The sequence below is a fragment of the Falco cherrug genome, chromosome 10 (genome assembly GCF_023634085.1).
Source record: "Falco cherrug isolate bFalChe1 chromosome 10, bFalChe1.pri, whole genome shotgun sequence".
In the NCBI taxonomy this organism is placed as follows: domain Eukaryota; kingdom Metazoa; phylum Chordata; class Aves; order Falconiformes; family Falconidae; genus Falco; species Falco cherrug.
The window spans coordinates 16,836,439-16,864,397 of NC_073706.1; the positions used below are offsets into that span (position 1 = coordinate 16,836,439).

Genomic DNA, 27,959 nt, shown 5'->3' on the forward strand with positions numbered 1-27,959 from the left:
CAGCCTGAAGCTGGCCCTGAGCCTCATGGCCCTGCTGGGGGCCAGGCCACAGGGACTGGGGGCTGCGCAGGAGGCAGCAGGGCCCGGGGGGTCGGCCCTTTTGAAGCGCTTCGCCAGGGTCAGCCTTCGACCTACCAGTCTAGGGGGGGGAGCTTGTGCCGTGTTGTTCCTGGGCACGGTGTGGCCCTGGAGTCCCTAGAGACCCGGGGGAGGGGGGTGGTGAGGTCAAGCCCACTCCTGTCTGCAGGCAGCGTTCCCCACTCTGCGGGGCTGCTGCAGCCCGCCTGGGCAGAGCGGGGTCGGCAGCCTCTGCTGGACCCCTGGCCCCGCTGCTGGATGGTCCGGCTGTCCCCCTCCTCCCCGGGTTGCCCTTGCACTATGGTGTTTGCAGGCCGGTCCTGCTGCCGGGGCTCTGCTGCCTGCAGAGGGGTCCTTAGTGTGGCTGGCACGGCCCCCCCGGGAGCTGCACCCCCTGCCCCGGCGCTGCCCCCCGCTGGCCTCTCTGCGGGCCGGGCCCGGGTCTGCCCGGTCAGGGGGTTGCCCTGCCCCAGACCTCAGCACCCCCCAAGATGCGTCGGTCCCGCAGGCGCAGGGGCTGCTCCACTGGTCCGGGGCTGTGCCGGGATCCGGGGCCGGTGCGGAGTGCGGAGAGCGGAGGCGGTGCGGGGGCCGGCGCGGAGTGCGGAGTACGGGGTGCGGGGCCGTCCCGCCCGCGCCAGCCGGGGTCCGCAGCGCTGCCGTGCCCTAGTTCCCCCCCCCGCCTGGCTCAGCCGGGAGGCGGCGTGCGCTCCGCTCCGCGCCCTCCCCCGCCTCGCCCCTGCCTGCCGCTGCTCCCCTCCCTCCCCACAGCGGCGGGGGCAATGCCTCCTGCATACGTGATGAAGTGAGCGGCCGGGCTGGGCTCCGCCGGCAGCAGCGAGCCGTGAGCCCGGGCGCCTCCGCACTGCAGCCCCCTCCCAGCGGCGGCAGCGGGGGGCGGCGCGGGGACGCGGCTGGCTGCGGAGCGCGGCGCTCGTAGCTCCCGGGCAGCAGCGTGCGGCCGCGGGCAGCCGGCGCCATGCTGAACAACCTGGCCGACTGCGAGGACGGCGACGGCGGCGCCAGCCAAGGTGAGGGACCGGGGCGGCCGCCCCTGCCGGGCTGGGGGCTGGGGCTCGGCGCCGAGCGGGTGGCAGAGGCCGGCGGCGCGGAGCCGGGCGAGGGGGGGCGGGGGCCGGCGAAGCTGGGAGTGCCGCGGCCGCCGGACTCCGCCGCGGGGCAGGCGGCCGGCAGCGGCAGCGGCACCGGCCGCGACGCGGCTCTTGGTCCGCGGCCCCGCAGGGCTGCGGCGGGCGGTGCGGGGCTGCTCCCGCTGCCGGTGCCTCCGCGCAGCACCGGCCCCGCTCCCGCCGCTGCGGCAGCCCCGGCAAACGGCGGCGCGGCTGGAGCAGCGGCCGCGGCGGGGCTGAGCTGTGCCCGGCGCTGGCCGGGGAGCCTTCTCCCGGGTGGGGGCTGCGGGCTGCGCTCCGGGCGATCCCGCCGGGCGCTGCCATCTCCCGGACAGCCCCCGGCGGCCGCTGCACCGGCCCGCTCCCGCCCGCTTGGGACCCCGGCAGGGGTCCCCGCGCCCGGCTGCCGCCCCCCCCACCCCGGCTACCTCCTCCCAATCCCTCCCTGCCCTCTCCCCTCTCCGGCAGCCGCCCACCCGATCCCGCCCTACCGCCTCCCACATCGCCGCTGCCGCCCCCCTCTTCCTCCCTCCTGCCGCCCCCCATCTCCGGCTGCCTCCCCCCCATCCCTCCCTACCGCCTCTCCCATCCCCGCTGCCGCCCCCCCATCCCCGGCAGCCGCCCTCCCCATTCCTCCCGCTGCCGCCCCCCCGCATCTGCCGTCCCCCGGGGCCGCTGCCGTCGCCACTGTCCGCGGTGCTGAAGCGGCCGCCCGGGCCCTGCGCCGGGGCTGGGCTCCGCCCGGGGCCGCGGGGCTCTGCAGCGCCGTGCCGAGCCGAGCCGGTCCGCTCAGTCCCGCTCGTGCCGTGCCCGGCCAGTCCGGTCCAAGCTGGGCCATTCCCTGCCAACCTGTGCCACACCGGGCATGCTGCAGCCCCGGCGCAGTGCAGGCGGGCAGGGCCGCTGCGAGCTGCGGGCGCGGGGCCGGGGCTGCAGCCCCGCGGGCAGTGGGGCCCCCAGGCCCTGGCAGCAGCCGTGTGACTGTTGGTGCTTTGGCCTGAGCTCTCCCTGCGCACCCACCAAAGCCAAGCTGCCATAGAGGGTCCTCGGGCCCCTGCGGGGCCGTGTCCATCCCCAGGCGCCCAGGCAGTGGGGCCGGTGCAGCACCCTGTCCTGCAGGTGTTTCCATCAGGCACAGGGATAGGTGTAATGGGAAATGCAGTAATGTCCCCGAGGGGATCTGCAGTGCCTCTCTGACTGCCCCCAGCACCCCGCCAGGTCCCCTTGTGGGGTCTGCTGAAAGCCCCAGCCAGGAGAAGACAGACAGCTCTGGCAGTTGCTGCAGAAGTCTCTGGCTGCCTGCAGCGAGGCTTTGGGCACAGCCGTGACGAGGCTTTTGGTGTTTGCCCTGCTCTGCCGACCTGAGCCTGTTTATTTGCTTGTTTATTCACGGCTCCGCTCAAGGTCAGGTCTGGCAAGAGTCTTCTGGGGGCACCTTGCTGGGCTGGGGGGGAGGCGTGCTGTCCCCCAGCCGTGCCCTTCCTTGGGCTCTCGTCCTCCCCTTGCCCTCTGCAACACTAGGATCTATCCTACTCACTGCGTTTCTATCACAGCAGTGCCAGTGCTGTGGCGGCAGGCATTTCTGCCTTGCTGGAGACTGGCAGGAGTATTGGACATGGTGCCACTACAGATGGACTGGGCAGACTGTCCCTGGAGCTGGGCCTGACGAGATGGTGCCCTGTGGGCTGGCAGGCATGGGGCTGCAAGTGGCGAGGGCTCTGAGGGGCTTGGGAGAGCAAGGGAGTGTCAGCAGAGAGGGACACAGCAGAGGCCCCTGCACCCATGCTGCGGCGGGCTGCTGCGGGGGGCTGGGATTGCCCCTGGTGTCAAGGGTCACACAACTCCCTGCATGGGGTCTCTGTGGGAACTGTGGACGACCCAAGGGGGTGGCAGAGCTTTTGCGTGCCAGTACCACCCCCCACCCCCCATGCATCTGGGCTGCTCCAGCACTGGCCAGCCGGTGACTTGCTGAGCCAGTGGTGCTGCTGAAGCCCTGGGTTCCACTTAGGCCATTTCTGTTGGAAAGGCTCAGCAGCATCCCCGCTCAGATCCCTGTGCTGGACAGCCTGCAAGAGCCTCATGACAAGGGCTGGAAGGGCTCCAGCCCCGGCAGCCCAGTGAGGACTGGGCCGGTGGCAGACCCTCTGGGGAGGTAATTGAGAGTGGGGGAGCAGGCAGGGCTGCTGCCTTCAGTGTCCAGGCTGGCAGCTTTTACTGCTCTGTTTGGGGTGTGGAAATGTCATGCACAGCCCTGCTGCAGGCTGCCGTGCCGGCACTTCATCCTGGAGGCCCCAGGTTGCCCAAGGAGGGGAGACTTAGGGCTGGTAGCTTTGCTGGAGCCTGCATCCACGGCCATTTCCAAGGCAGGGCTTGGGCTGTCGGAGAATCTGGGAAGCTGTTTAAACGCAGCCAGCCAAAGCGCCTGTGCTGGAAATCCTGCGCCTGCAGGGCCGGCTGATCAAAGGGAGGATAATCCTGGGTTTAGGAAGGAAGAGGATAGGTTTGAAGTAGCAGTTGGTCCAATTTGGGTCAGGCAGTGAAAGAATCCAGCCCAAAAGTCCACTCGGTGTGCTTGCTGGCTGGAGGGGCAAAGCACAGCCCCAGAGTGGGGGTAATGTCCCACCCCCCACCCCAGCACCGCGCTGTAGCCGGGAGCCGTCACTGCTGTGCATGCTGCCAGCACAAGCCAGCGCTGCTCCAGCCACTGGTGGTCTCTGCCTCAACGGGGGCCATGGCAGCTCTGTGGCCTCTCTGAGGGTTACCCTGCCAGGGGCAGCTAGCAGATACCCTTGCTCAGGGGAGAAGGAAGCCTGGGTGGGAGCAGAGATGCCAGCCACCATAAGGGCCCCTTGGCCATCACTATGTATCTTAGGCACACCCAGGCCAGCAGCCCAGGGTAGTGGATGTGCAGCCAAGTCCCCTTGATGGCCGGACTTGACAGAACAGCATCATGGCCTCCCGAGCCACCAGCTCCTGCAAAGCAGCAGCAGCTGGGGACATGAGCCAGTGCCATGTGCTCACCGGGCTGCTGGGGTCACCCTGGGGTGCCCCTTGCTGCTGGCTGTGGGCAGAGCCCCGGGGAGTGGGAGGAGGTTGCTTGCCAGCTGGTGCCGTTAAACACTGGCAAAAGACAAGGTGCCCTGTGCACCTCCAGGTGAGCCTCGGGGCGCCTGTGGGTGCCATGAGCAGCTGCCGCAGTGCTGCCGCCCCTGGGGCTGGTGGCACTGGTGCAGGGGGGCGGTGTAGGAGGGGTGAGTGCCCAGGCCCTCACAGAGGATCCCTGAGCTGTCAGCACCCCAGTGACAGCCCCCGGCAGGCCACGGGGCACTACAGGAACACAAACAGAGGTGCAGGGGGAGTGGGGGGGCTGGGGCTGCACCTGCAACATCCCCATTCACCTGCTGCACCTCCTGGCTGGTGCTGCAGCCCCAGCACCTGATGTCCCTGGCCAGGGCTCACCGTGCATGGCAGCACGAGGCAGCCAGCCCTCATAGGGTGCTGTGGAGGGGACAGGCTGGCCGTGGCCGTGGTCGTGGCCCGGCAGGAGCAGGCAGCAGCCTCGGCAGCCGTTCTGGTTATTAGCCTGTAGGGGTTGGCTGTTTGGGCTCCCCCAACCAGTGCTCCATGCCCTGTGCCACCTAAAGTGAGTAGGGAGGATTTGGAATGAGGGACATGACACTTCCCAACCCAATTTAGGGCTGAGTAAAAAGCCATTAGGAGATCAAACTGTGGCTGGTGGTGCAGCCTGAGTGCTGCCCTGTGGGATGGGCAAGCTCCCGGGGGTGCAGGGATGGTGCTTCAGCTCCGGGGGCCCTGGGCTGCCCGGGTGCACAGTGGGGTCGGCTTTGGGATGCCCTGGGAAGGTGGGGTCGGCAGTAACCCCTGCTGTGAGCAGGACTGCACGGTGCCCACAGTAGGGCTGTGGGTTCCTGCCAGCAATCCCGCCGCGAGCCCTTCCAGCTGCCGCAGCAAATTAAAAGGCCGATTCAAGTTGAGTGATCCCTGGGGAGGGGGGCGGCTGAGCGGCAGGATCGAAGCCTGGCATGGCTCGGCTCTGCTCACACTGCCTCTCCCATGCTGGGGCTGCTCAGCCTCAGCACTGCCCAGCCCCATCCTGCACTCCTGCCCTGGTGCCACTGGTCCTTGGGCTGCGCTGGGGAAGCGGGGCACAGGCAGGCCCAGCAGGCGTTGGAGGGACCTGGCACTGTCCCACATGTCCCCATGCTGGGAGGTGTCACCCCCTTGATGCCAGCAGCAGGGACTGTCCATGGTGGTGGCAGGTGGGGGACAGGGTGGGCCCTGGCTAGGACGGGCTGTGGTGCTCCTGCCTGCCTCTGCCTGCACAGACCACAAATCCTGTGGCAGCTGCTGGGGAGAGGCAGCACCAGCCCCTCTGCGGCAAAATGGTCTCCAGCAGGAGCAGGGAGCGTGTTGTCACCTGTGCCCCTGTCATTAACTCCTTCCAGCCTGCAGGGCCAGGGGCAGGCAGGGTCCCCCTGAGCTGTGCCCCGGGGACGCCGGAGCTGTGCTGCATGCGTGTCCCTATGTCCCCACCTCCCGCCAGCCTGGGGCCTCTTCGGGTGCTGGTCCTCATGGCACCACCACCAGGTGATGGGCTTCTGTGCCCCAGCCTGGCTCTGGCAGCCCGAGTGGTGCCAGCATGGGGCCATAGCCCCCGTGGTGCTGGAGAGGGTTGGTGTCATGGGCTGAGGGTTGGAGGGACTGTGAGTTTTGGTGCTGTCATGGTGCTGGTGGGTCGCGGCGTGGGCACCTCAGGGTGCTGCTGGTGTCATTGTGCGGAGCCAGGCAGTGCCAGTGCTGTGGGGTCGGGGCAGGCTGGGCCTGGGGGTCCGGCTGTGGTGTCCGGGCGGGTGCCATAGGCCGGGGTGCGGGTGCCATGCGGGGCCAGCGTCCGGCCACCTGCGTCGTTACATAAGAGCGGGAGCTGAGGCGGCTGTGGCTCGCCGTTGCCATGGAAACCAGCACGGTGATGTCGTCGGCCGTGTACCAGGCGGCGAGGCGAGGCCCCCGTGGGCTCTGCTCTCGCGGCGGAGTCCCTGGGCCTCGCTGGGCTGCGAGTATGTTCCCCCTGCCCGGCTGCCCCTGATCCCGTGCCCCTGAGGGGCCATCTGGCGCCACTCAGTCCCAGGGGGGAGGTGGGCTCCAGGCACCCCTGCTCCTTCACCCTTGTGTCCCTCTGCCGGGGATGGCCCCTGCTGTTGGTCTGGAGGGTGTCCCCATTGGCATGGTAGATGCCACATCTGTGTGGTCCCTGGAGCCAGCGTGGGTGGGTGGGTGCCATGCTGAGCAGGTGGGTGCCAGCCCATGCCAATTACCTAATGAGCACTGGGTGCAGCACTTTAGGCCAAATCTGGAGCAAGGAGCACATTGGGTCCATGCTGAGAACCCTGTGTGCACCCTTTGGTGGGGGGCAGCGGACAGGAGGCATGCCGGTGGTGTGGCACACGGCACCAGGTGCGCGTCCAAGGGGGCTCCGGGGCGAGGCTGGCTGTACCCATGTCCCAGTGCTGCCGCCATGGGCATTCCTGCACAGGAGAAGTCTGTGGGCTCTGCCCCACAGTTCGGCTGTGCTGTCAGGGATACTGCTGCCCCGTGCCAGAGGAGCCCAGGGACCAACAGCAGGTGGGGGGCCAGTTCACGGGTCAGTGCCACCTGTGGTGCTCGGGGCTTCACCTCCCAGTCAGCCAGGAGTGCCGTGTCTGCTGGTGAAACTGCAGATGGTGAATCACCACTGCACGCCGGCTCCCAGGATCCCAAATATGAGTCAACTGGCAGGGCTGGCGGTCTTCAAAAGACCTGGTTGCTCTACATGATCGCGGGGTCTGTCCTGAGGCTGCCGCGGTGCATGGGTGGCTGTACCGGCCCGGCTTGTGGGTGGCTCCCGTGCCATCTCTGTGCCCCTGGCTGCTCCCAGGCTCCGTGCTCAAGGCTGGTGGAGGGGACAGCCCTGGGCCTGGGTCTGTAACCCTGCCCATGCAGGCAGCCTGCCCAGTGGTGCTCGATTGCCCTGGCTGTGCAGCCATGGTGGGGATGGGTATGTGGCAGGGCGCCCCTCTGCTCCCACCCAGGACCAGGGATCAGGCCTGGCTGCCAGGGTTTCCCTGTGCCATGGGGGCCATCATCCGCTGAGCTGCTGTGCGCAGCACCATGTCCTTTGGCTCCCTGGCCCCGCGTGGCCCCTGCTCCCCTCCCCTCTGGGCCTCCACTCAGGGCTGTGCTGCTCCAGCAGCACCGTCCTCGCTGCTGCTCCATTTCCAGCCTGATTTATTTCTGCTGCTCTGCAGCTCGGCTGTTTTGCTTGCTATTAAGCCGACTCTGGGTTTCTTCTGCACGAGGTCATTAATGCAGTGAGCAGCCGTGGCCCTGTCCCAGCAGCTCTGCAGGTTCTGTGCTGCTGTGGGCAGCTCCACTGCCTCAGGCAGAGCAGCAGCACCTGCCCTCTGTCCTGGCACTGCCGGATGCCTCCCCACTTTGCAGCACAGCTGGCGAGGCCGTGCCCCCCAGTCCTGTGGTGCATGGTGGTGAGCAGAAGCAGACATCTGGCTGCTCGCCCCACTCCCAGGCACCATGCCGTGACTGTCCCCCTCCACAGTGCCACGCTATGCAGCCGGCCAGATCCTGCCCCTGCAGACGCAATGCTGTGGGCAGACCCAGCGTGCTCACCCGTGGGCACCCCATGCCATGAATTATTGCTGCCAGCCATCCCGCTGGGAGTGTTCCCCCTGGATCCACACCGCTCACCTCACTGCGTGGATGCACTCCAGCGGGTCTGCGAGCTGGCCCGGATGGGCAGGGCAGTGCACGGCTCCTGGGGATGAGTGGCCCCTGCCCGTGCATGGCGTGGGAGGTGATGCTGGCAGCTGGGATGCATGGGCTGCCATCGCCTGTCCTGGGATCAGGTGTGAGCATGGTGCCCACAGCCCTGGCAGCCATGGGAGCTGGGATGTGGCTGCGGCCCCTCACAGTGGCAGCCCAGGGGGGTGGATGCTTTCCCAGCACAGGCTGGGGCGGGGGCTGCCTGGCTGACCCTGTGGTGTCTGCAGGTGATGGCAATCCCAAGGAGAGCAGCCCCTTCATCAACAGCACAGACCTGGAGAAGGGCAAGGAGTATGATGGCAAGAACATGGCCCTCTTTGAGGTAGGAAGTGCAGGCGGAGGGGCAGGGGGTCCCTGGGAAGGAGGCCAAGCTGGGCAGCTGTCCCACAGCACCCTGACCCATGCCCTGGGCACTGGGACATGCCGGAGCTCCAGGCCAGGGTCCCCCAGCTGCACCCAGTGGGACGGGCAGTGGGGTGGCATCTGGGAAAGGCCCCGGGTCCTGGGGCTGGCTGGGTTCCAGAGGGACTGTCCTCACAGCTTGGGGCTCTGCTCTGTGCAGGAGGAGATGGACACCAGCCCAATGGTCTCATCCCTGCTGAGCGGGCTGGCCAACTACACCAACCTGCCACAGGGCAGCCGGGAGCATGAGGAGGCTGAGAACAATGATGGGGGCAAGAAGAAGCCAGTGCAGGTGAGGAACGCAGGAGGGATGCAGCCTCTTCTCCTGGCTGTACAGTGCCAGGCCACGGGCTGCCCCAGGGACAGCTGGGTCCCTTAGCCCTGCTGGGGGGTGGTCCCACCCAGGGTCCCTGGCTGTGTTGCAGGAGGAGCGGGACCCCTTCGCTCCTCCGCCAGCCAGGCCCGTGAGCCCTGATGGTTGCCCCCTCCCTTGGCAGGCCCCACGGATGGGCACCTTCATGGGCGTCTACCTGCCCTGCCTCCAGAACATATTTGGGGTCATTCTCTTCCTGCGCCTCACCTGGGTGGTGGGCATCGCCGGCATCATGGAGTCTTTCTGCATGGTCTTCCTCTGCTGCTCCTGCGTGAGTGATGGAGCTGACCAGGTCCCTGCTGGCCTCACCCAGGGTCTGGGTGTAACCAGCTGAGCTGGCCAGGCTGTGGAGAGGTGCACTACCTGCTAGCCCACCCTGCCCCTGCCCCTGCCCTTGCCGCTGCCCCTACCCCTCCCCTGCTTACAGCAAGGAGAAGCCTTCAGCTTCCCAAAGGAGTCGGCAACAGAACACTGCTCAAATGGTGCCCCAGATTGTAGCTGCCATGTGGGGGGAATGTGGCGGGGGTCCCCCCTGCTCTGACCATGCGCACCATGCCGCATCGAGACGGGTCACCAAGACAGTGACCCCAGGGCAGAGGCTGGGAGCAGTGAACACAGGCAGCCTGGGGATGCCCTGCCCCTCATGGCACTGCTAGTCCCTCCAAGGGGCTCAGCCCCCCACTGCACTGCTGGCCATTAGTGCTGCCTGCCCATCCATCCATCCGTCCATCTGCCTCTCCCCACAGACAGCCCAGCCCTGGGGCACATCTCGGCATGGCCCCAGGGACCCCCATGTCCTGCTGTGGCCCCAGCTCTCCCTTCCCACTCTCCTGTCCCTCTGCCCCAGTGAAGAGGGAGCTCTGCTGGGCGCTGACACTCTTTGTTCCTTCCTGCAGACAATGCTGACGGCCATTTCCATGAGTGCAATTGCCACCAACGGTGTGGTGCCAGGTAGAGCTGAGCCTGTGTCCATGTGTGTGCTGGGGTGAGGGGAGTTGGCTCCCTGCTGGGTTGGGCATCTGTCTTGTGCCCCAGGAGGGGCGAGCAGAGCTTGGCAAAGGGCTTTTCCCAGAGAGCATCCCTCCAGGCCATCCTGAGCTGCACTGGTGAGCGCTGGGGCTGCCCTGTGCCGCACACGGGAAGGTGGACATGGCTGCCAGCCTCTCCCCAGCCTTCCGCCACCAGCCCGTGTGGGTTCCCCACGGCCTGGGGGAGCACAGAGCCTGAGCCACCACCCGTCCCCAGAGCCGTGAGGTGCAGATGGTGGTGAGAGCCGCCAGCCACGGCTCCTCCCTCTGCCAGACTGGTGAGGCTGCCGGGGAGCTGGGAGCCATGCCGGCAGGAGGATGGGGAGCTGGGTGTGCTGGGTGCCGCCGGCTGGGCAGGGGGGCAGCCTCTCCCCCGGCCTCCCTGAGCCACACCAGGTGCCAGGATGCTGCCGTGGGCAGGCTCTGCCCCCGGGGAGGCACCAGCGGGGTCTGGCCGGTGGGTGCCCCTGGGCTGCCTGCCCCAGAGCTTATCCAGCCCCACAGAGCCCCAGGGAGCCGGGAGTGGGTGAGCTGTGCCGGCCCAGCTGGCCTGCCAGGCTGAGCGCAGCACTGACAGCCCCAGCACGGGCTGTAATTAAAGCTATTTATCGTCCTGCTGCCACGGTGGGACCATCGATCCCAGCAGCCTGGCTCCAAGGGCTCCTCTGGGAGGACAGAGCAGGGCATGGCCTGTGTCCCTGGGGATCCAGCGCCTGAGGGGACACGTGTCCCCATGGCTGTCACACCTGGCTGCTGGGCTCCTGGGGAACGTCTCTGCCAGCACAGTTGCTCCCGCTGCTCTGGGGCTCTGGGGACTGTGTCCTGCTCTGTGCTGGAGCAGGGACCAGGGCTGCCCTGGCCCCATCCTGCCCTCCGGGATGCCTGGCAGGACCGGGGGTGCGGTGGGGGTCTGGCTGGGATCCACCTTTGCTCTCTCTGGCAGCGGGTGGCTCCTACTACATGATCTCACGCTCCCTGGGACCGGAGTTTGGTGGTGCTGTGGGGCTCTGCTTCTACCTGGGCACCACCTTTGCCGGCGCCATGTACATCTTGGGCACCATCGAAATCCTGCTGGTAGGTGCCTGGTCCTTCCCCCTGTGTGGTGCCGAGGACTCAGGTCCTGGCAGGGCAATATGCTCTCGCCTGCCTGTGATGCCCACTTCTCATGGCCCATCAGGAGGCTGTGGCTTTGCAGTGGGGCCGAGGGACCCTTCCCCAGGGTCCCCTCCACTGGGCCATTAGCTAGGCAGTGACACCATGACTCTCTCCCAGGCCTACATCTTCCCAGCCATGGCCATCTTCAAGGCAGAAGATGCCAGTGGGGAGGCAGCTGCAATGCTCAACAACATGCGTGTGTATGGCACCTGCGTGCTGACCTGCATGGCCACTGTGGTGTTTGTGGGGGTCAAGTACGTCAACAAATTTGCCCTGGTCTTCCTGGGCTGTGTCATCCTCTCCATCCTTGCCATCTATGCTGGTGTCATCAAGTCAGCCTTTGACCCACCAAGCTTCCCGTGAGTATGGCATCCCACTGGGCTGCGGCGGGGCTGGGGTGTGCAGGTGCATGACTGACTGACTGCCCCCCTGCCAGGATCTGCCTCCTGGGCAACAGGACCCTCTCGCGCCATGGCTTTGACCTCTGCACCAAGATGGTGGTGGAGGGGAACGAGACAGTGGGCTCCAAGCTCTGGGAGCTCTTCTGCACCTCCCGCTTCCTCAACGCCACCTGTGATGAGTACTTCACCATGAACAACGTGACTGAGATCGAGGGCATCCCTGGTGCTGCCAGTGGCCTCATCCAAGGTGGGCACAGCACAGGAACAGAGGCATGGGAATGGAGGCATGGGGATGGAGGAGAGGGGACAGAGGCAGGGGAAGGGAGGCACGGAGATGGGAGACACGGGGATGGAGAAACAGGAACAGAGGTGTAGGGATGTGGGTGCAGGGATGGAGGCACAAGACAAGCCCCAGGGAGCCATGGTGGGGCAGTGGACATGCCTGCTGGGCAGGGCTGGTGGAGGGGCTGGTGCTGCGGAGGGCTGTCAGGTGCGCAGCTGGCCCCTTGGGCATGCCGGGCAGGTGAGCAGTGCTGGCTCCAGGTGAGGGGGTGCACAGGTGGTCTCTTCCGTGGGCTGCTCTGCCCCTCGGCCGCAGCGAGCCATGCTCACGTTGTGCTGGGCAGCAGGATGGACTCTTGCACCATGTGACCAAGCTGGGTGCTATGGCCACTGGTACGTGGTCTGTGCCAGCAAGACCACAGCAGGATGGCTCTGAAGGATGCCCAAAGGTTGGGGAGGAATAAATTCTCCTGCTTCCTCTTGGCCTTTGGAAAGGCTGGTATTGATCTGAGGTTTCATGAGGAGTGATTGCCCCTCGGGAGCAGTTTGCTGCTGTGGCCGCAGCTGTGCTGGGAGAGTGGCCAGGGCCGCAGAACAACTCATGAATTTGCTGGGAGGAGCCACTTTTGACCTGTTTTTCCAGAGCTTCTGGTACATTTGCCAGGTGCTCACACAGTGGGTGGCAGAGGATGATGCTCAGTGCCATGGTCAGAGGGTGTGTGTCAGAGGGCTCCGCAGGGCCGTGCCGGCAGGACCTGCTTTGGGCACCCCTGTGCCAGGGTGGGTGTCGGGGCTGCGCAGTGCAGCACCCCATTGGGCTTCCCTGCCCGCGGAGCTGCAAGCAGGACCAGACCTTTCCCGGTGCAGCAGCCGGGCTGGGCGCTTCGGCGCGCCAGGGTGGGTGTCAGGGTGGTGGATGTACTGGCTGTGCTAACGTGCCCAGTGCACGCAATGAGTGTGCGGTGGCTCTGTCTGTGGTGGGTCCCACGGAGCAGGCCAGGGACTGGGCTGCCTGGGCACAGCTAGCGCTTGCCGTGGGGCAGCCCCAGCTGCGTCGCCACTGGGTGCCAAGGCTGAGACTGCGCCAGGGTGCCTGCGAGGCCACCCCAGCCTGTCCCTGCTGCGATGACTGTGTGGACCCAAGTTTGGGAGCTCGGGCTTTGCTAAGCATGTGGCACTTGGGGCTGTGGCTGCTGTGCTGTGCTGTGACAATGTGGTGGAGCGTGTTTGCTGGGTGTTTGGGAGGCTTATGATGACATCCCATGCTGAGGTCTCATGGAGCAGATATCGCGTCCCTGGCTGCTTGATACAGCCTGGTCCTGCTGGTAACTGTCCTGCCAGCAAGGGGACATAGACTCTCTGCCCACCCCAGCTAGTCCTTGTCACAACAGCAGACAGCAAACGTTCCTACAGCTGAGACGTGTGGAGCAGAGCCAGGACCTGCTCTGGGGTGGCTGGTGGCAAGGGTGACCAGGCTGGCAACATCTCGAGATGGGGTGTCGTTGCATGGCCCCCAGCAGAGGTGGTCAGGGCTTGCTGTGCCCCAGATGCTGGGTCTCCCTGTGGGGAGAAATGTGCCTTTCTGGGAGAATAAGCTGGGCAGGGCCGTGTCAGTGGGGGCTGCCAGCCCCATCTATCACATGAGAGTGGTCCGGGTAAGTCATGAGGCTGGGGAGGGGTGCTCAGCACCAGGTGCTGAGGGCTGGTCCCTGTGGGGCCCCTTTGGACCCACTCAGCAGCCCATTTGCAATGCTGTGCCAAGGGCTGTTGGCTTCTCCCTGCCGTGCCCAGGCACTGGCTGCTCTCTGCTGCTCCACTTTCTCACCGCAGTCTGCGGCCAAGGCAGCACGTGGAGGGACACTAAGCCTGTTACATCAGCCCTGTGCTCGTAATCCCATCAAAAACATTATCAAGTTACTCTGACACGATCCACTTTCCTTAAACCTGTGTTGATCAGCATTAATTACGTTACCCTCTTAATTATTTGCTGCTGCAATCCCACATCAGCTGCTCCAGTGTCTTGCAGGAGTGATGCCAGTGCCAAGACGGACCTGCTGTGGTTGCCGACCTGCGCTGCTGGGCCTGTGCCCCAGGCCGGGTGTTTCTGCCCGTCTGTGATGGGCTGGGGTGCCCCATCCCTCACCAGCTGGATGCCAGCAGCCCTGGCAGCTCAGTCAGGCTGGAGCTGGGAGGAGGCAGTGCTGGATGCCCCCATGCTCTGTCCCTTTGGGCTGTGGTGTGCGAGGGTGCCGTGCTGGGTGTGGGCAGCTCTCCGGCACCTCCTCACGCCGGCTGCGCTGCCTGCCCTCCTGTCTCCTTGCAGAGAACCTCTGGAGCTCATACCTGACCAAGGGCGTGATCGTGGAGAAGCGGGGGCTGCCCTCCGTGAGCCCCCCCGACACTCCGGTGGACATGGACCAGCCCTACGTCTTCAGTGACATGACCTCCTACTTCACCCTGCTCGTCGGCATCTACTTCCCCTCGGTCACAGGTGGGAGCCGCCAGCGCCGCGCTCGCGTGCCGCAGGGCACCGGCTGGCACACGTGCTGCCGGGTGCTGCAGTGTTCCCCCATGTGCACTGCCCCGGTGCTGGGTGTGGCAGCGGGGGGTGGGGGGGATCGCAGCCTGCACCTCCCACGCAGCCACCCACGCTCCAGATCTGACGGTGCTGCTCGGTGCTGCATTGACGTCCTGCAGCTCTGGTATTTATAGCTCCCTGGGGGTGGAGGAGCCCCCCCAGCCCCAGTCCTGCTGTGGACGTGCCGTGGGGTGCAGCTGCCTGGTCCTGCCTGCAGCTCTGCTGGTGCCAGAGGTGGTGGGATCACTGGTGGGGTCTGGCACTGCGGGGGTCCCAGCAGCCAGACAGGCCCTGTGGTGCTGCTGGGCACACGGTCCCTTGCCACCCTCCTGCCCAGTGCCCACTTACCGGCAGGTCCTGGTTTTTGCGTGGTGCGTGTCCCCTCAGTGGTGGCTGAGCTACAGGTGGCCCCATCCTGGTGGTGAGGTCCTGCCCTACCAGACGCAGTGGGACAGCCACACTTGCTGCTGCCACAGCAGGAGCACGGGTTGTCCCTTGGGCTGTGCTGTACCTGCTGGCACCAGCTCTGTCCCAGCCTGGCCTCCTGCCTTCCTAGAGCAGCGCTGGCCTGGACCCTGTCCCTGTCCCTGCTGCAGTCACTATCCCTGCTTTAGCTAATTAAGTGCTAATGAGACAAGTCACTTAAGAGTGTTTTGAGCCTAATCCTTGAGTGGCATCAGACTGCGGCTGGGGAAGAAGTACTGGGGGGAGTGGGCTGGGAGCCCAGAACCATGGCAGCACCAGCTCTGCTGCCAGCTTTGTGCCTGCTCCCTGTCCTGGCACACCACTGAGCTGGTGCCCTGCCATGCCCGGGACTTGTGCGGTGCCTGGCATGAGCCGTCCTGCCCGCTGGGACGGGTGAGGGCTGCAGCTCTGCCCACCGTGGCGCCATCCCCTTTCCCCAGGCATCATGGCTGGCTCCAACCGCTCCGGAGACCTGCGGGACGCCCAGAAGTCCATCCCCACAGGCACCATCCTGGCCATCGCCACCACCTCTGCAGTTTGTATCCTTCAGGGCTCGCCTGAGCCTGGGCTGTGTGGGGCTGAGGGCAGGTAGGTTCACTGTGTGGGCCAAACCCGCTCAAGTGCCCCACCAGGCTGGGATGGGGGTCACGGTGCCCTGCTGGTGGGGGGCAGGCAAGCAAACGGGACACTGCATCCTCCTGGCTCTCCTTAACTGCCTGGCAGATATCAGCTCTGTTGTCCTCTTTGGGGCATGCATCGAGGGGGTTGTCCTGCGTGACAAGTGAGTGTCTTGGCACCATGTGGGGCAGGCATGGGGGGAGCCCAGCAGCCCCCCAGGAACAGGCTGGGGCAGTAGGCAGCCCCTGCGGGAGGTGGGGGGTGTGTGCGGGGGGCTGTAGCTGGGACACACTGGGCAGACAGGGTGGCACTGGAGAGTCTCCTGGGGTGAGAACACCAGGGTGGGGGGCTTCTGGAGGGGCCTGAGTTTGTAACAGGCACTGAGGGCTTGTGTGTGCTCTGAATCCCCCTCCATGTTTTGCTGCACATCCGCAGCCCTTCCTCCTGCTCCAGAGCTGCAGGCAGTGCGCTTGTTTGTCAACAGGCAGGGCTGCCTGTGCTGCCTTCGTATCTGGGGCAGCCCAGCTCACTGCACGCGGCAGGTGACACTTCTGGGTCGCCAGCACCAACATAAACGGGATCCAACTGCACGCAGCCTGAATCGGCCTCCCCCTGGCACAGGGGACGAGGAGCCCCTGTCCCACACCTCTCCCTCATCCCTGCCCGCAGTCACAGGTGGGGGATGGGGACAGACCCCCAGCTAACCTGAGACCCTGCCCTTTGCTCGCCCTCCGCAGCTGGTGGGAGCCATCAGCAGCCAGGGCAGGGCCCTTCCCTGGTCCTGTCCTGTCCTGTCCCTGCCATGGCAGTGTCCCTCAGTGGCCAACCTGCCCTGGGGAGTGGGGTTGTGCTGCCGCAGCGCTGGTGCTCTTGGGGGTCAGCCATGGGACGGAGCTGCAGGTGATGCTGCTGCCCCACAGGTTTGGTGAAGCCGTCAATGGGAATCTGGTAGTTGGCACCCTGGCGTGGCCGTCCCCGTGGGTCATTGTCATCGGCTCCTTCTTCTCCACGTGTGGGGCTGGGCTGCAGAGCCTCACCGGAGCCCCTCGTCTCCTGCAAGCCATCTCCAGGGATGGGATAGTGCCCTTCCTCAGGGTAGGTGTCCCCGAGCCCCGCACCGCTGGCCCCGTGCACCCACCGTGGCCATGGCTCCCACCAGCATGGGAGACTGGTGGGCACCGCCACGCCGCCTCCCCCCCGCACCGCCCCCTGCCCGAGCAGCCCGGCTGCCCCGGCCTTCTCCCGCCAGCACTGGCGCGGCAGCGGGGACCGCGGTGGGTTCGGCTGTGGTGTCAGTGGGAGGAGAGTGCCAGGAAAGGTCAGGATCCCCTCCCCCCGCTGCTGTGCCGCTTCATATTTTATCTGCTCTCTGAAGATGTGTTCTCGCAACCTCATCTCTCCAAATCCAACCCGACAGCTCCCCCCAGGGAAGAGCGGGCTAATTTTATCCTCCCTCCTTCACCCTGCCAGCCTGAGCTCTGCTTGCTCGCACCGCCCACACCCTCTAATGCGTCCAGACATGCGCCTCCGGCCCCCTCCCTCACCCCCCCACCCCCCCACCCCCCCGCCCCCGTGTCCCTGCAGTCACAGGAGGAGCTGCTTTGCACTGGCAGCATGCCTGTGCTGGGCACGGGGTGCCCAACTCCATGCCGGCTGTAGCCAGGCTGAGCTGTGGCTTGTCCCTGGGTGGGGGTCCCTGCTCTGGGTGCAGGGAGTGCTGTGGGGTCTGCTGGGAGCCGGGCTGTACCTGCGACAGGAGACAGTCCCGCCAGCCCTCGGACTGCTCCCCCGGCCCGGACCCAGCCGGGATGTGCACCTGCTCGCGGCAGTGCTCACATGCCCCCGGTGCACCCGCTGCCTGCTCCCAGCCAGGGCTGGGTGCTTGGGAGGGTCTGCCCCATCACGCTGTGCCGAGGACCGTTGCCCAGGGCCACCTTGCACTGGCATTGCAAAGCCCTGACGCGCCCCTCTCCCCCATCCTTGTTCCCAGGTCTTCGGCCACGGCAAAGCCAATGGGGAGCCAACGTGGGCCCTGCTGCTCACAGCCTGCATCTGCGAGATCGGGATCCTGATTGCCTCCCTGGACGAGGTGGCTCCCATCCTCTCCATGTAGGCAGCATGCTCTGTCCATCCACACCTTTGCAAGCAGCAGACGGGCCCATGCCCCTCATCCTGGCCAGGCGGGTGGCACTTATGGGTCTCTGCTCCTCGGGGAGCAGGATGCTCCTGCTGCCCCGGCCCCTGCCTGGGAAGAGGGGAGCCCCACAGGGAGCCCAGAGCCCCTTCTCGGCTGGAATTGGGCTCTGGTTGCTCTGCGGCCCTGGCATCCTTGTCCCTCGGTGGGTCCCGCTCCAGCACAGGCCACTGCAGGGCTGGGAGGTGTGGCGAGGCCCGGCTGCAGCCCCTGTCTGGCCCAGCATGCCTGGCTCAGCCTCACACTCTCTCCTGCAGGTTTTTCCTCATGTGCTACATGTTTGTCAACCTGGCGTGTGCAGTGCAGACGCTGCTGCGGACACCCAACTGGCGGCCTCGCTTCCGCTACTACCACTGGTGAGCTGGGATGGGATGGGACAGGAACGGACCGGTGTCCTGCCACCCACCCCGGGCCACCACTGCGTGGGCTGGGGCGCTGACGGCGCGGTGCTCTCCACAGGACCCTGTCCTTCCTGGGCATGAGCCTCTGCCTGGCATTGATGTTCATCTGCTCCTGGTACTATGCCCTGGTCGCCATGCTGATCGCTGGCCTTATCTACAAATACATTGAGTACCGTGGGTAAGGGCAACTGTGGTGCCGCAGACCCTGGCCAGCACTGACACCTGTACGTTGGCCCCTCGGCGTGAACGGCTCAGCTCCCCTGGGCTGCTCGTCCTGGGACACTGCAGGGTGCCGGTGCAGTGCCCTGTGGCCGGAGCCATGGCCATCCCTTACGTGCTGCTGATTCCCGCAGGGCGGAGAAGGAGTGGGGTGACGGGATCCGGGGGCTGTCCCTGAGCGCGGCCCGCTATGCCCTGCTGCGGCTGGAGGAAGGTCCCCCGCACACCAAGAACTGGAGGTGAGGCCGAGCCAGGGGCCAGGGGCTGGGGGGCCTGTGTGAGTGCCTTGGGGCATGGGTGCTGACCACAGGACTATCCTTCCAGGCCACAGCTGCTGGTCCTGGTCCGTGGGGATCAGGAGCAGAACGTGGTGCACCCGCAGCTCCTGTCCTTCACATCACAGCTGAAGGCCGGCAAGGGCCTCACCATCGTGGCCTCCGTGCTGGAGGGGACCTTCCTGGACAACCACCCGCAGGCACAGAGGGCAGAGGAGGTGAGAGCTTCCTGCACCGGGACTGCTGCCCGCACTGGATCGGGCTTTGCCAGCTTGGGTGCCCACAGCTGTCCCCAGGAGCCCAGGGATGTTTCTGCCCCATGGCCAGGGCTGGTGGCCCCAGCTGGCTGGGAGAGCACTGGGGTGGCACTGGGCAGAGCCCAGACACTCCTCACTTTGCCAGTGTTCAGAGCACCATGGGGACCTCTGGACCCCAGGCCCACTCCCCAGGTGCTGGAGACATCAGCACCAGCCAAGCACTGGTCCCAGTTGTAGCCAGCTGCTGCAGGGCTTGGCATGGTCCAGCACAGCACAGCGTGGCAGAGCACCCAGCCAGGGGCTGCTGTGCTGCTGGCTGAGCAGCTCCTCACTGCCCTGTAGCCCCTGCAGCTGCCACAGCCCCGACCCTCCCTGCAGACCCTTTGGCCCTGGCGGCAGGTGGGGTGGGAGACCGGAGCCTTTCCCAGCTGGAGTGAGAGCCCTCCCCACCCCCCTACACCTCTGCACCAGCCGGGTGGCACATTAATGAGATTAAGCCCTCGGAAGCAAACAGTTTCTCTCCCATGCAGACATGTTATAATTTCTCTGAGTAAATAACTCTAATTGCTGCTCTGCCACCCGTCAGAGCTCTGGCACGGGGAGACCCGCCGCTCGGCATGGCGCAGAGCTGTGCGCCAGCTCCGCTCACCACCGTGCCTCACCCCTCCCAGCCCAGAGCTGCCAGTCTGCCGTGGGGCACGGAGACCTGCACACCCTGCGGGGTCCTGCACCCCACAGCCTGCACCCCGCACTCTGCGACCTGCACCTCCACCCTGCACCCCGTGCTCTGCAGCCTGCACCCGCACCCCTGCACCCTGCGCTCTGCCACCTGTACCCTGCACTCCACCTGGCCAGGGCGCCGCTGCTGGGGCTGGTGGCTGCTGTGCCCGCGGCAGGCGCCCGTTACTGGGCACTGTGGTCTCTGACCTCTCTCTCCTGCCTCTAGTCCATCCGCCGCCTGATGGAAGCAGAGAAGGTGAAGGGCTTTTGCCAGGTGGTGATCTCCTCCAACCTGCGGGATGGCATGTCCCATCTCATCCAGTCCAGTGGGCTGGGGGGGCTGCAGCACAACACAGTGCTGGTGGGCTGGCCCCGCAGCTGGCGCCAGAAGGAGGACCACCAGACCTGGAGGAACTTCATTGGTAGGCACCGCAGGGACGGGTGCTGCCGGACTCAGGCTGGGGGGCTGCAAGCTGCTCCGGCTGACCTGACCCTTTCCTTCCCAGAGCTGGTGCGAGAGACCACAGCTGGGCACCTGGCTTTGCTGGTGGCCAAGAATGTTGCTATGTTCCCGGGCAACCAGGAGCGGTTCTCGGAGGGCCACATCGATGTCTGGTGGATTGTCCATGATGGGGGGATGCTTATGCTGCTGCCCTTCCTTCTACGGCACCACAAGGTATCTTGGGCCTCGCAGTGTGGGGCAGGGGGCCAAGGCTGTTCCCACTGAGCCGTGCCCATACCCCCCTGTCTCACAGGTCTGGCGCAAGTGCAAGATGCGTATCTTCACGGTGGCACAGATGGACGACAACAGCATCCAGATGAAGAAAGACCTGACCACATTCCTGTACCACCTGCGCATCACCGCTGAGGTGGAGGTGGTGGAGATGGTGAGTTCTGGGATGCTGTGCATGGGAGAGCCAGGCAGACCCTGCCGTGGGGGGATGCAGCACCACAGAGGGGGGACACGCAGTACCACAGGGGCTCGCAGCACCACGGGGGCATGCAGCACCACAGTAGGATGCAGCACCATGGGGACATGCAGCACCATGGGAACACATAGGTCCACAGAGACATGCAGGGCCAGGCTGGGAGAATTGGGTGCAGCTCACCCTGCCCCATGGTTTCTCCTGTTCCCCCCACAGCATGAGAGTGACATCTCCGCCTACACCTACGAGAAGACACTGGTGATGGAGCAGCGCTCCCAGATCCTCAAGCAAATGCACCTCACCAAGAATGAGCGGGAGCGGGAGGTGAGGCCGCAGGACAGCCTGGGGTCCAGCCCCCATGGGTGGCTGTGCTGCTGACTAAGCTGCCCCACAGCTCTGTGCACTCATCCTGCTGGAGAGCCGGGGCTGCAGGCTGGGGTCTGTGCGGACAAGCCCTTTTCTGCCCCGCTCCCTTGTCTGACCCTGTCCTGCACAGATCCAGAGCATCACGGATGAGTCCCGCGGCTCCATCCGGCGCAAGAACCCAGCCAACACACGCCTGCGCCTGAGTGTCCCTGAGGAGCAGGTGGGCGACGGCGAGGAGAAGCCAGAGGAGGAGGTGAGGGGCTGCACCAGGATGGAGCCCAGGCAGATGGCCGGTCCTGGCCTCTGCCCACTGTCCCACTCTCCTCTCTGCAGGTCCAGCTCATCCACGACAAAAATGCCACCACATTCTCCAGCAGCTCCCAGTCCCCTGGTGATGAGGTGGAGACAGCCCCCGAGAAGGTGCATCTCACCTGGACCAAAGAGAAGTCTGTTGCTGAGAAGAACAAGAGCAAGAGCCCTGTCAGCCCTGAGGGCATCAAGGACTTCTTCAACATGAAGCCGTACGGCCCCATGTGCTGCCACTCCATCCCACCCGTGCCCCTCATCCCCAGCTATTCCTGCCTGCCGCGGCCAGGCGGGTGCAGGCAGAGCCCTGGCAGCACCAGCTCCATCCTTGCTCTGAGGAGGGAGTCCGGCAGCCTGGGTGCCCTGACCTCGCCCCCGTGGCGGGGCTGGGTGGGAGATGGGGTGGGATCCCCACACAGAGCTGCGCCTGTGAGGGATGGGGTTCCTGGGCAGCATGCGCTGCAGGGACTCGGGGTGCACACCCAGTGCTCATCTCTTCTCTCTCTCTCTCTTTCTCTTCCCGACCGGCCCCATCGTGCTCCTGGCAGGGAGTGGGAGAACCTGTAAGTCTGGGTTTGGCTGGGTGCTGAGTCCCAGGGTGGGGGGAGCTGGGCTGCCACCCGTGGGGCAAGGCGCCTGGAGCCATCGGGGTTGCTCCTGTGCATAAGGGTAGCTGGCTGTGCTACAGCAGCTGCTGCCAGCACCGTGCTAGACAGCTCACCCGAGCAGCATGCGGGGGCTGCGGCTGCCAGCCCCTGCACAGACTCGGTGTGTCGCACGGTGCCCACACCACGTGCTCCCCATCTGCCCTGTTACGCTGCCAGCAGCTTCCTGCGAGCCTGGCCTCGGGCACCTGTAGTGACACTCGTGCCGTCTGCTGCTGCTCGCTCCTGCACGGCTTGGCCCCGCGCAGCTGTGGTGTGCCGCTGTGCGCAGGCACCGTACAGAGCCCTGCAGCTCACGGCTGCTGGTGCGTGCTCAGACTCTCCAGCAGCCGTGCCAGACAAAGCTTCTTGCACCCCGAGGTCATGCTGCAGTCCAGCCCCGGACCCCTCTGGGGCAGAGGGCCAGCGCACCCTGTGCCCCTTGGGACCGTTGTGGGGCCAGAAGCTGGCTATTCCCGTCCCTGTGCCTACATGTGCCATCTCCCCCAGGAACCAGTCCAATGTGCGGAGGATGCACACAGCCGTGAAGCTCAATGAGGTGATTGTGAAGAAGTCCCAGGACGCCAAGCTGGTCCTGCTGAACATGCCAGGCCCTCCCCGCAACCGGAAAGGGGATGAGAACTGTATCCTTCCCACGGTGCTGCTGCCTCAGGGCTAGGGGCCAGGACTCCCCCAAAGCTGGTGGCTCTTGTGAGCAAGTGCCAAGGGGCACAGGTCTAGTGCCTGAGCCCAGGCCCTTCTATGCCTCCTGTCCCTGGCTGGGTCTGACAGCCGTTGTTGGCACCAGCCTGCCTGTCCGGCAGAGCTGACGTGTACAGGATGGGTGATGGGGCCAGACGGCATTGCATCCACACACATGAGCATGATGGCACATCATGGGGGCATGGGCAGGGATCCACAGGGCTCTGCTGTCTGTTGGGGTGGGTTCAGCCGTGGTCCCCGTCACGTGGCACCAGTGCGGGTGGACTCCCCTGGCGCCTCATCCCAGGACTGACCCCACCAGCTCCTGGCTCTGGTGTTGGGGTGTTGGTGCCGCTGGCTCAGCTCCTCAGGCATGAGGATGGGCAGGGATGCCGTGGGGCTGTCTCCGTGTTCCAGTGTGGCGTTGGTCCTTGACTGCTGTGCAGACATGGAGTTCCTAGAGGTGCTGACGGAGCACCTGGACAGAGTGCTCCTGGTGCGTGGTGGGGGCCGGGAAGTCATCACCATCTACTCCTGAAACACGGCGCGCGAGAGAGGTTTGTCTGCACGCTGAGAGCCCCGCCACCCCTTTGCACCATGCTCCTGGAGGGGAGGAGGGAAGGCCTGATGGCAGCCAGTGCGCAGAAACTTCACCTGGCTTTGGCCATACCCCTGATCTCTCCATTCGAACTCCAGCACCAGATCTTCCGGGAGCATCCAGCACCAGAGCAGCTGTTCCTCATTGCAACATCACAGCACTGCTGTCCTTGTTTATATATAAATATATACAGTTTACCGCAGACTGAGCACCAGAGACCAGCGCTGCTGCCACTGCTCGTCCCTGGCAGGGCCAGCCCTGCTGCCAGCACCAGCACTGTTGCTTGCAGCCCAGGGCCGGGCAGGAGGGTGGCTGTGCCGAGATGGGCACCCAGCCCCACCGTGCCGCTACCCCTGCGTGGAGCTTGGCTGGATGCGCCTGTGCCCTGTGGCCACCTGCAGCTCACGCCTGGCCTCCCTGCAGAGGTGCTGGGAGAAGAGAGAGGCCACCAGCACGTTTTCCTCGCCGGACGCTCCTCTCCCCACCTGCGGCAGCACCCGGGGCTGCCACTCACGGCGCTGCACCCTGGCCACCCCTCACCAGTATGGGCCTGGACAACCCCACCTCACTGCTGCCTTGGTGTCATCCGTCTCCGGAGGCCATGGGCCAAGCGTGCGGAGATGCAGAGTGATGGTTTGGAGGGGGCAGAGGGTGGGGGGCAGCTGCAGGGGGTTGGGTGCTGGAGTGCAGCAATCCCACAATGGCATGTGGGCTGAGGTGGGTGGGAGATGCTCCTTGTACCCCTCCCCACTGACTCCAGCCTCTCCTTACCCTGATGCTCTCCTGGCGCTCATGCAGCTCTGGCCTGAGGTGGGTGGGAGATGCTCCTTGTACCCCTCCCCACTGACTCCAGCCTCTCCTTACCCTGATGCTCTCCTGGCGCTCATGCAGCGGTCACAGCGTGGAGCTGCAGTGTCTGGAGCCGAGCAGAGGCCCACCATGTGCAGCATGAGCCGGAGCCGCTCTCCGGCTGCTGAAGCTGGATGGGTGCTGCTGACCCCCTGGCCGAGGCACCAGCACTTGCTCTTGGCTGGGGCACAGGGGTGTCCTAGCCTCCCCCAACCGGCTCCCCTGCCACGCTGCACTGGGGGACACCAGAGGCTCTTGGGCCCCCAGCACTGGCCAGGCCAGCCGGTCCAAGCACCTGCACGTGCATCCGGACCCGCTCCATGCCCCGCTGTGCTCCCTGCTCTCCCTGCTGCTCCCCAGGGCTTTGCTGCTAACCCAGCCCCAGGCAGTTGCAGACGCTGCCATGGGGCTGTAGGAGACTGCAGATCTGTGTGTAATTTTTAACATATGCAAAGCCTGTTTGCCTGGTCTGTCAGGGCCAGATGCCGCAGTGAGGGGTAGCTGTAGGGGTCCCACTGCCCCCTGGGCATCACAGCACTTGGCTGGCCAGGGTGGCCCAGGCACCGGCCACACAGTTGCTGCAGCCAAAGCCTGTCCCATCCCGCCGGCCCGCAGCAGGCAGCCCCCACGTGCAGGCAGCAGGGTGCACCAGGACGGTTCAAACACGTCTTACCTTTGGCAGCAGCTGCAGGGTCACCCCCACATTGTCGTTCCCCGCCCAGCATCTCTCACGCCAGAGAAACTGAGGAGCTTTTAACAAATGTGAATGGTTCCAGGAACCACGCAGGAAGCGGTGCCGAGGGCAGCCAGGGTGCCTGCCCGCACCCGCCCCCGCCCCATGTACATAGTGTACATAATACAGTACGTGTATTTTTAAAGTGATCATATTTATGTTAATAGAACCAGATGAAGTCTATATATAGAGATCTATATCTATTCTGAGAGATGCAGGGCTCTGCTAGCACCAGGCCATGGGGACAGAGAGCCGAGACAGGCTGCTCCCGCATGAAATGGGCGCCCATCCGTCGCACCAAGTGCTCTGGAGCGGTGGTGAAGGCTGCAGCCTTCCCTGGCCACCGGCATCCCCTGAGAAAGGGCCAGGTTGCAGGTTCACTCTCTTCTCAATTTAGCTTCTTAAGAGTTTTCAGGGAAAAGAAGTCACAGACTTTTCTGAACTTGTTTCATAGCAGATTTGAGCTTCCACTTGAAGTGCAGCCTGCTAAGAGTTGCCCTCTCCCAGCAGTGCTGGCTGCTTTGTGCCAGCCTGGCCTGAAGCGGCAGCGCTTTGTCCCCCCGCCAGAGCTAAGCCCCTGCGCTGAAGCACTCGCCTCCTCAGCCCCCCAGACCCCTCCCCAGTGCTGCCCCACACTGAGACAGGCGCGATGCGACCCGCAGCCTCCCGGTTGGCACAGAGGGAGCAGGTGCTGCCGCGGCATCCCCAGGAGTGGCCTGGCAGCAGCTGCCTCCTGCCTGGCACGGGCAGCCCTGGCTGGTCCCAGCACCCAGCCCCCCGCTCCTGCCAGCAGAGTGGCTGCAGCCTCAGCTCCGGCCCCCTGAGAGCAGGAACTGCTTCTGCACCAGACTCCAGTCCCCACTGCCACTGCAGAGCCCTTCTACGCCCCCAGGTCCGGGCCAAAGTTATTTGGGGCTGCTTGGATGAAAAGCAGTGGGGTTTTTTGATGTTGGGTGTGGGTTTTGTTTTGTTGTTGTTTTTTTTTCTTCTTTAATACTTGGACACGCTCCCAGACCAAAACCAAGCCCCAGCTGCACATCTGTGCCTGCTCATACCTTGCTCCTACATTTCCATCACTCCCAAAGTGCCTCCCTTCTCTCCAGCAGCAGCCGCAGCCGCAGCCACAGCCAGGCCTTCTGCCGGGGTAGCTCGGCTACCTGCATGGCTGTGTCAGTCTGTGCCGCAGACTTTGGTGTGGAAGCTAGTCCCAAGGGCATGGGGAGCTCGGCGTTTACAGGAGGTGACCTCAGGGTGAGCTGAGACCTGGTTTCAGCACAGGTGCTCCAGGCTGATGAATGGTGCAGGTGCCCAGGGCAGCACCCTCTGGTCCTGCCACTGCCTCAGCAGCTCAGGAGCTGTCGGAAGACCAGTCAGGCGCCTGCAAGTGAGAAGTTCCTTTAGGTTTGGGAAGGGCAGCCCCACGGGAACCAGGATTTGCCAGTGTCTAGTTGCTCTGCCCCTTGGAGCTGGTCCTACGCCACCACACACATGCTCACATGCTGTTTCCAGCCTCCCAGAATTATTTGAGGCACTTCTACAGCAATGGGGGAGGCATGCACAGCAACCTTGCCCACTCATGTGCTAGCACCATACTTGTTGGGCCTAGAACACTTGCCAACTGCTCTGCCTCTTCAAGAAGATGCCACTCGCTCCCTGCGGTCACCCTCTAATCACAGCTTGGCTATTGCCCTGCTGTGCCGCTCCACCTGGAGCTTTGGGTGCTTTCCTGCGGCAGCGAGCCTGGTGCCCTCCTGCCCAGCGCATGACGCAGGGCAGCACCGAGGGCATGAGTGCAGAGGCAGGTTATGTGCAGCAGCAGCAGCAGCCACCAGCAGCACCTGCCTGTGCTGAGGCTGCAGGCAGCATCCACCCTGGGCAGCAACAGGGGCAAATAACTCTTCCTTCAGCCACAGGTACAGGGTAGCAGGGAATGACATTGCCTGCAGAGCAGTGGTGAGACAGCAGACCAGGGCATGCATCTCCGCTGAGAGAATTGCTTTATCGCCTCCCCAGCATCACCAATGGATCCCATTCCCCCTCAGCACCACTTCAACCTGTGATTGAAGGCTCCCCAGGGAGCAGGAACGCGAGCCCTTTCCATCACTACTGCTGATGAAAGCCATTCCCCTTCCTCATCCTCCAGCGAGGGCAGGGGCACAGCTCTAGACAGAGCCAGGGCTGCCTCAACGCCCCTGCCAGGCAAAATTTGGCTGTGGCAAGAAAGGTGCTGGTTTCTACAGCGAGTTCTTCCTCGCCGTTGGCTGGAGAGGGCCAGTTTTAGCAGACAGCACTGCATGTTAGTTTACAAACCCAGCCCTGCACGTTTGGCCTCTGTGAGTGTTCAGTTTCCCCATGGAGCACCCTTCTGCTGTTCCACCTTGGTGAAGACAAGTGTCCTCCTCTGGTAGACATGCAAGTTCCTCCTTGGCACATGCGCAGACATATTTTGGTTTTTGTTCCAGACAGGAAGGTCTTGACCCCCAAGTTTGTTTCATGGGCAGGCTGCTGCTGGGAGCAGCACTGACCAGACACAACCTGCCAGGACAGCGGGACAGCAGCAGCCCACAGCAGGCGGGGAGCCCCAGCCGCATTCGGCCAGCACACAGCACCAGGCCGGCGATGGCGTATGCTCTGCTGCTGCTGCGGGAGCACTGAGCAGCCCCATCCCTCCCAGCGGGGCAGGCGCAGGCCCCCGCACGCGGCAGCAGCAGGCAGCTCATGCTGCTGCAGCCACCATGCAGTGCAGGCAGCAAGCCCCAGGACAGCACTTACAGGAGCCACAGGCAGTGTCCAGCCCAGGTCGGTGTCGGCCCATGGCTGGACAAGAGGAAGGACTAGACACTGCACAAGAGTTAAGAGTTGCACTAGAAGAGTCAAGACCCTCCTCTGTGTAGCAGGACTAAAAACTAGCAGAACGACCAAAAGGTCTAAGATTTGCTGGTTACACCACTTTCTGTGCTACATGTGCAATATATTTGTTATGAATGTTACCACAAAGTCAGTTCATTCAATAACCTTTTAATCACTGTAGCTAGGTGTTCTACGTCCATTCAAGTGACTTTTATTCGAGTGCAATATTTCAATAGACATGTAGTGACCTAGTATGCTTTGTGTTTTGGAGAATCTGTGTGCAGAGCAATGCAATTAAGTTTAAAACCTTGTAAATAAAACAGGTTGCAAACCAAAAAAAAAAAAAAAAAAAAAAAAAAAGTATTAGGCTTGCATTTAATTTCGGTGTTTCAGTATCGTGCACTAGGCCGCCTCAGTACAGACCCTGTGTTCTCTGTGCAGGTATTAATGGAGGAGTGGCTCCTTGGCTGTTGAATGCTCCCTGTTAATGCTTTACTGCTTTAACTGTATTAATTTTTCTAGACTCCTGTCTGCACAAAATGCAATAAATGATTTTATTACACCCTTCATTA

At 64.4% G+C, this 27,959-nt stretch overlaps 1 protein-coding gene across 3 annotated transcripts in view; it reads left to right on the forward strand.

The window, feature by feature from the left end:
• The window catches only part of SLC12A5 (solute carrier family 12 member 5), a 34,308-nt gene extending 6,352 nt beyond the window's left edge, over positions 1-27,956 (forward strand). Inside the window, exons 2-27 of one of the 3 annotated variants that reach the window (XM_055722046.1) lie at positions 8,273-8,367; positions 8,608-8,739; positions 8,945-9,091; positions 9,717-9,771; positions 10,792-10,922; positions 11,121-11,362; positions 11,440-11,651; positions 14,010-14,177; positions 15,170-15,268; positions 15,453-15,510; positions 16,268-16,442; positions 17,338-17,456; positions 17,799-17,897; positions 18,001-18,120; positions 18,296-18,400; positions 18,486-18,654; positions 19,640-19,835; positions 19,920-20,089; positions 20,169-20,300; positions 20,556-20,663; positions 20,836-20,958; positions 21,039-21,226; positions 21,560-21,574; positions 22,166-22,299; positions 22,804-22,914; positions 23,054-27,956. In XM_055722046.1, coding sequence (XP_055578021.1) covers positions 8,273-8,367; positions 8,608-8,739; positions 8,945-9,091; positions 9,717-9,771; positions 10,792-10,922; positions 11,121-11,362; positions 11,440-11,651; positions 14,010-14,177; positions 15,170-15,268; positions 15,453-15,510; positions 16,268-16,442; positions 17,338-17,456; positions 17,799-17,897; positions 18,001-18,120; positions 18,296-18,400; positions 18,486-18,654; positions 19,640-19,835; positions 19,920-20,089; positions 20,169-20,300; positions 20,556-20,663; positions 20,836-20,958; positions 21,039-21,226; positions 21,560-21,574; positions 22,166-22,299; positions 22,804-22,895 — 3,284 coding nt within the window. In that variant the 3' untranslated portion in view covers positions 22,896-22,914; positions 23,054-27,956. Of the gene's footprint in view, positions 1-818; positions 1,110-8,272; positions 8,368-8,607; positions 8,740-8,944; positions 9,092-9,716; positions 9,772-10,791; positions 10,923-11,120; positions 11,363-11,439; positions 11,652-14,009; positions 14,178-15,169; positions 15,269-15,452; positions 15,511-16,267; positions 16,443-17,337; positions 17,457-17,798; positions 17,898-18,000; positions 18,121-18,295; positions 18,401-18,485; positions 18,655-19,639; positions 19,836-19,919; positions 20,090-20,168; positions 20,301-20,555; positions 20,664-20,835; positions 20,959-21,038; positions 21,227-21,559; positions 21,575-22,165; positions 22,300-22,803 lie in introns of those variants that run through there. The other 2 variants (XM_055722047.1, XM_055722045.1) reach the window with 2 other exon arrangements.
• Positions 27,957-27,959: the final 3 nt, after the last annotated feature.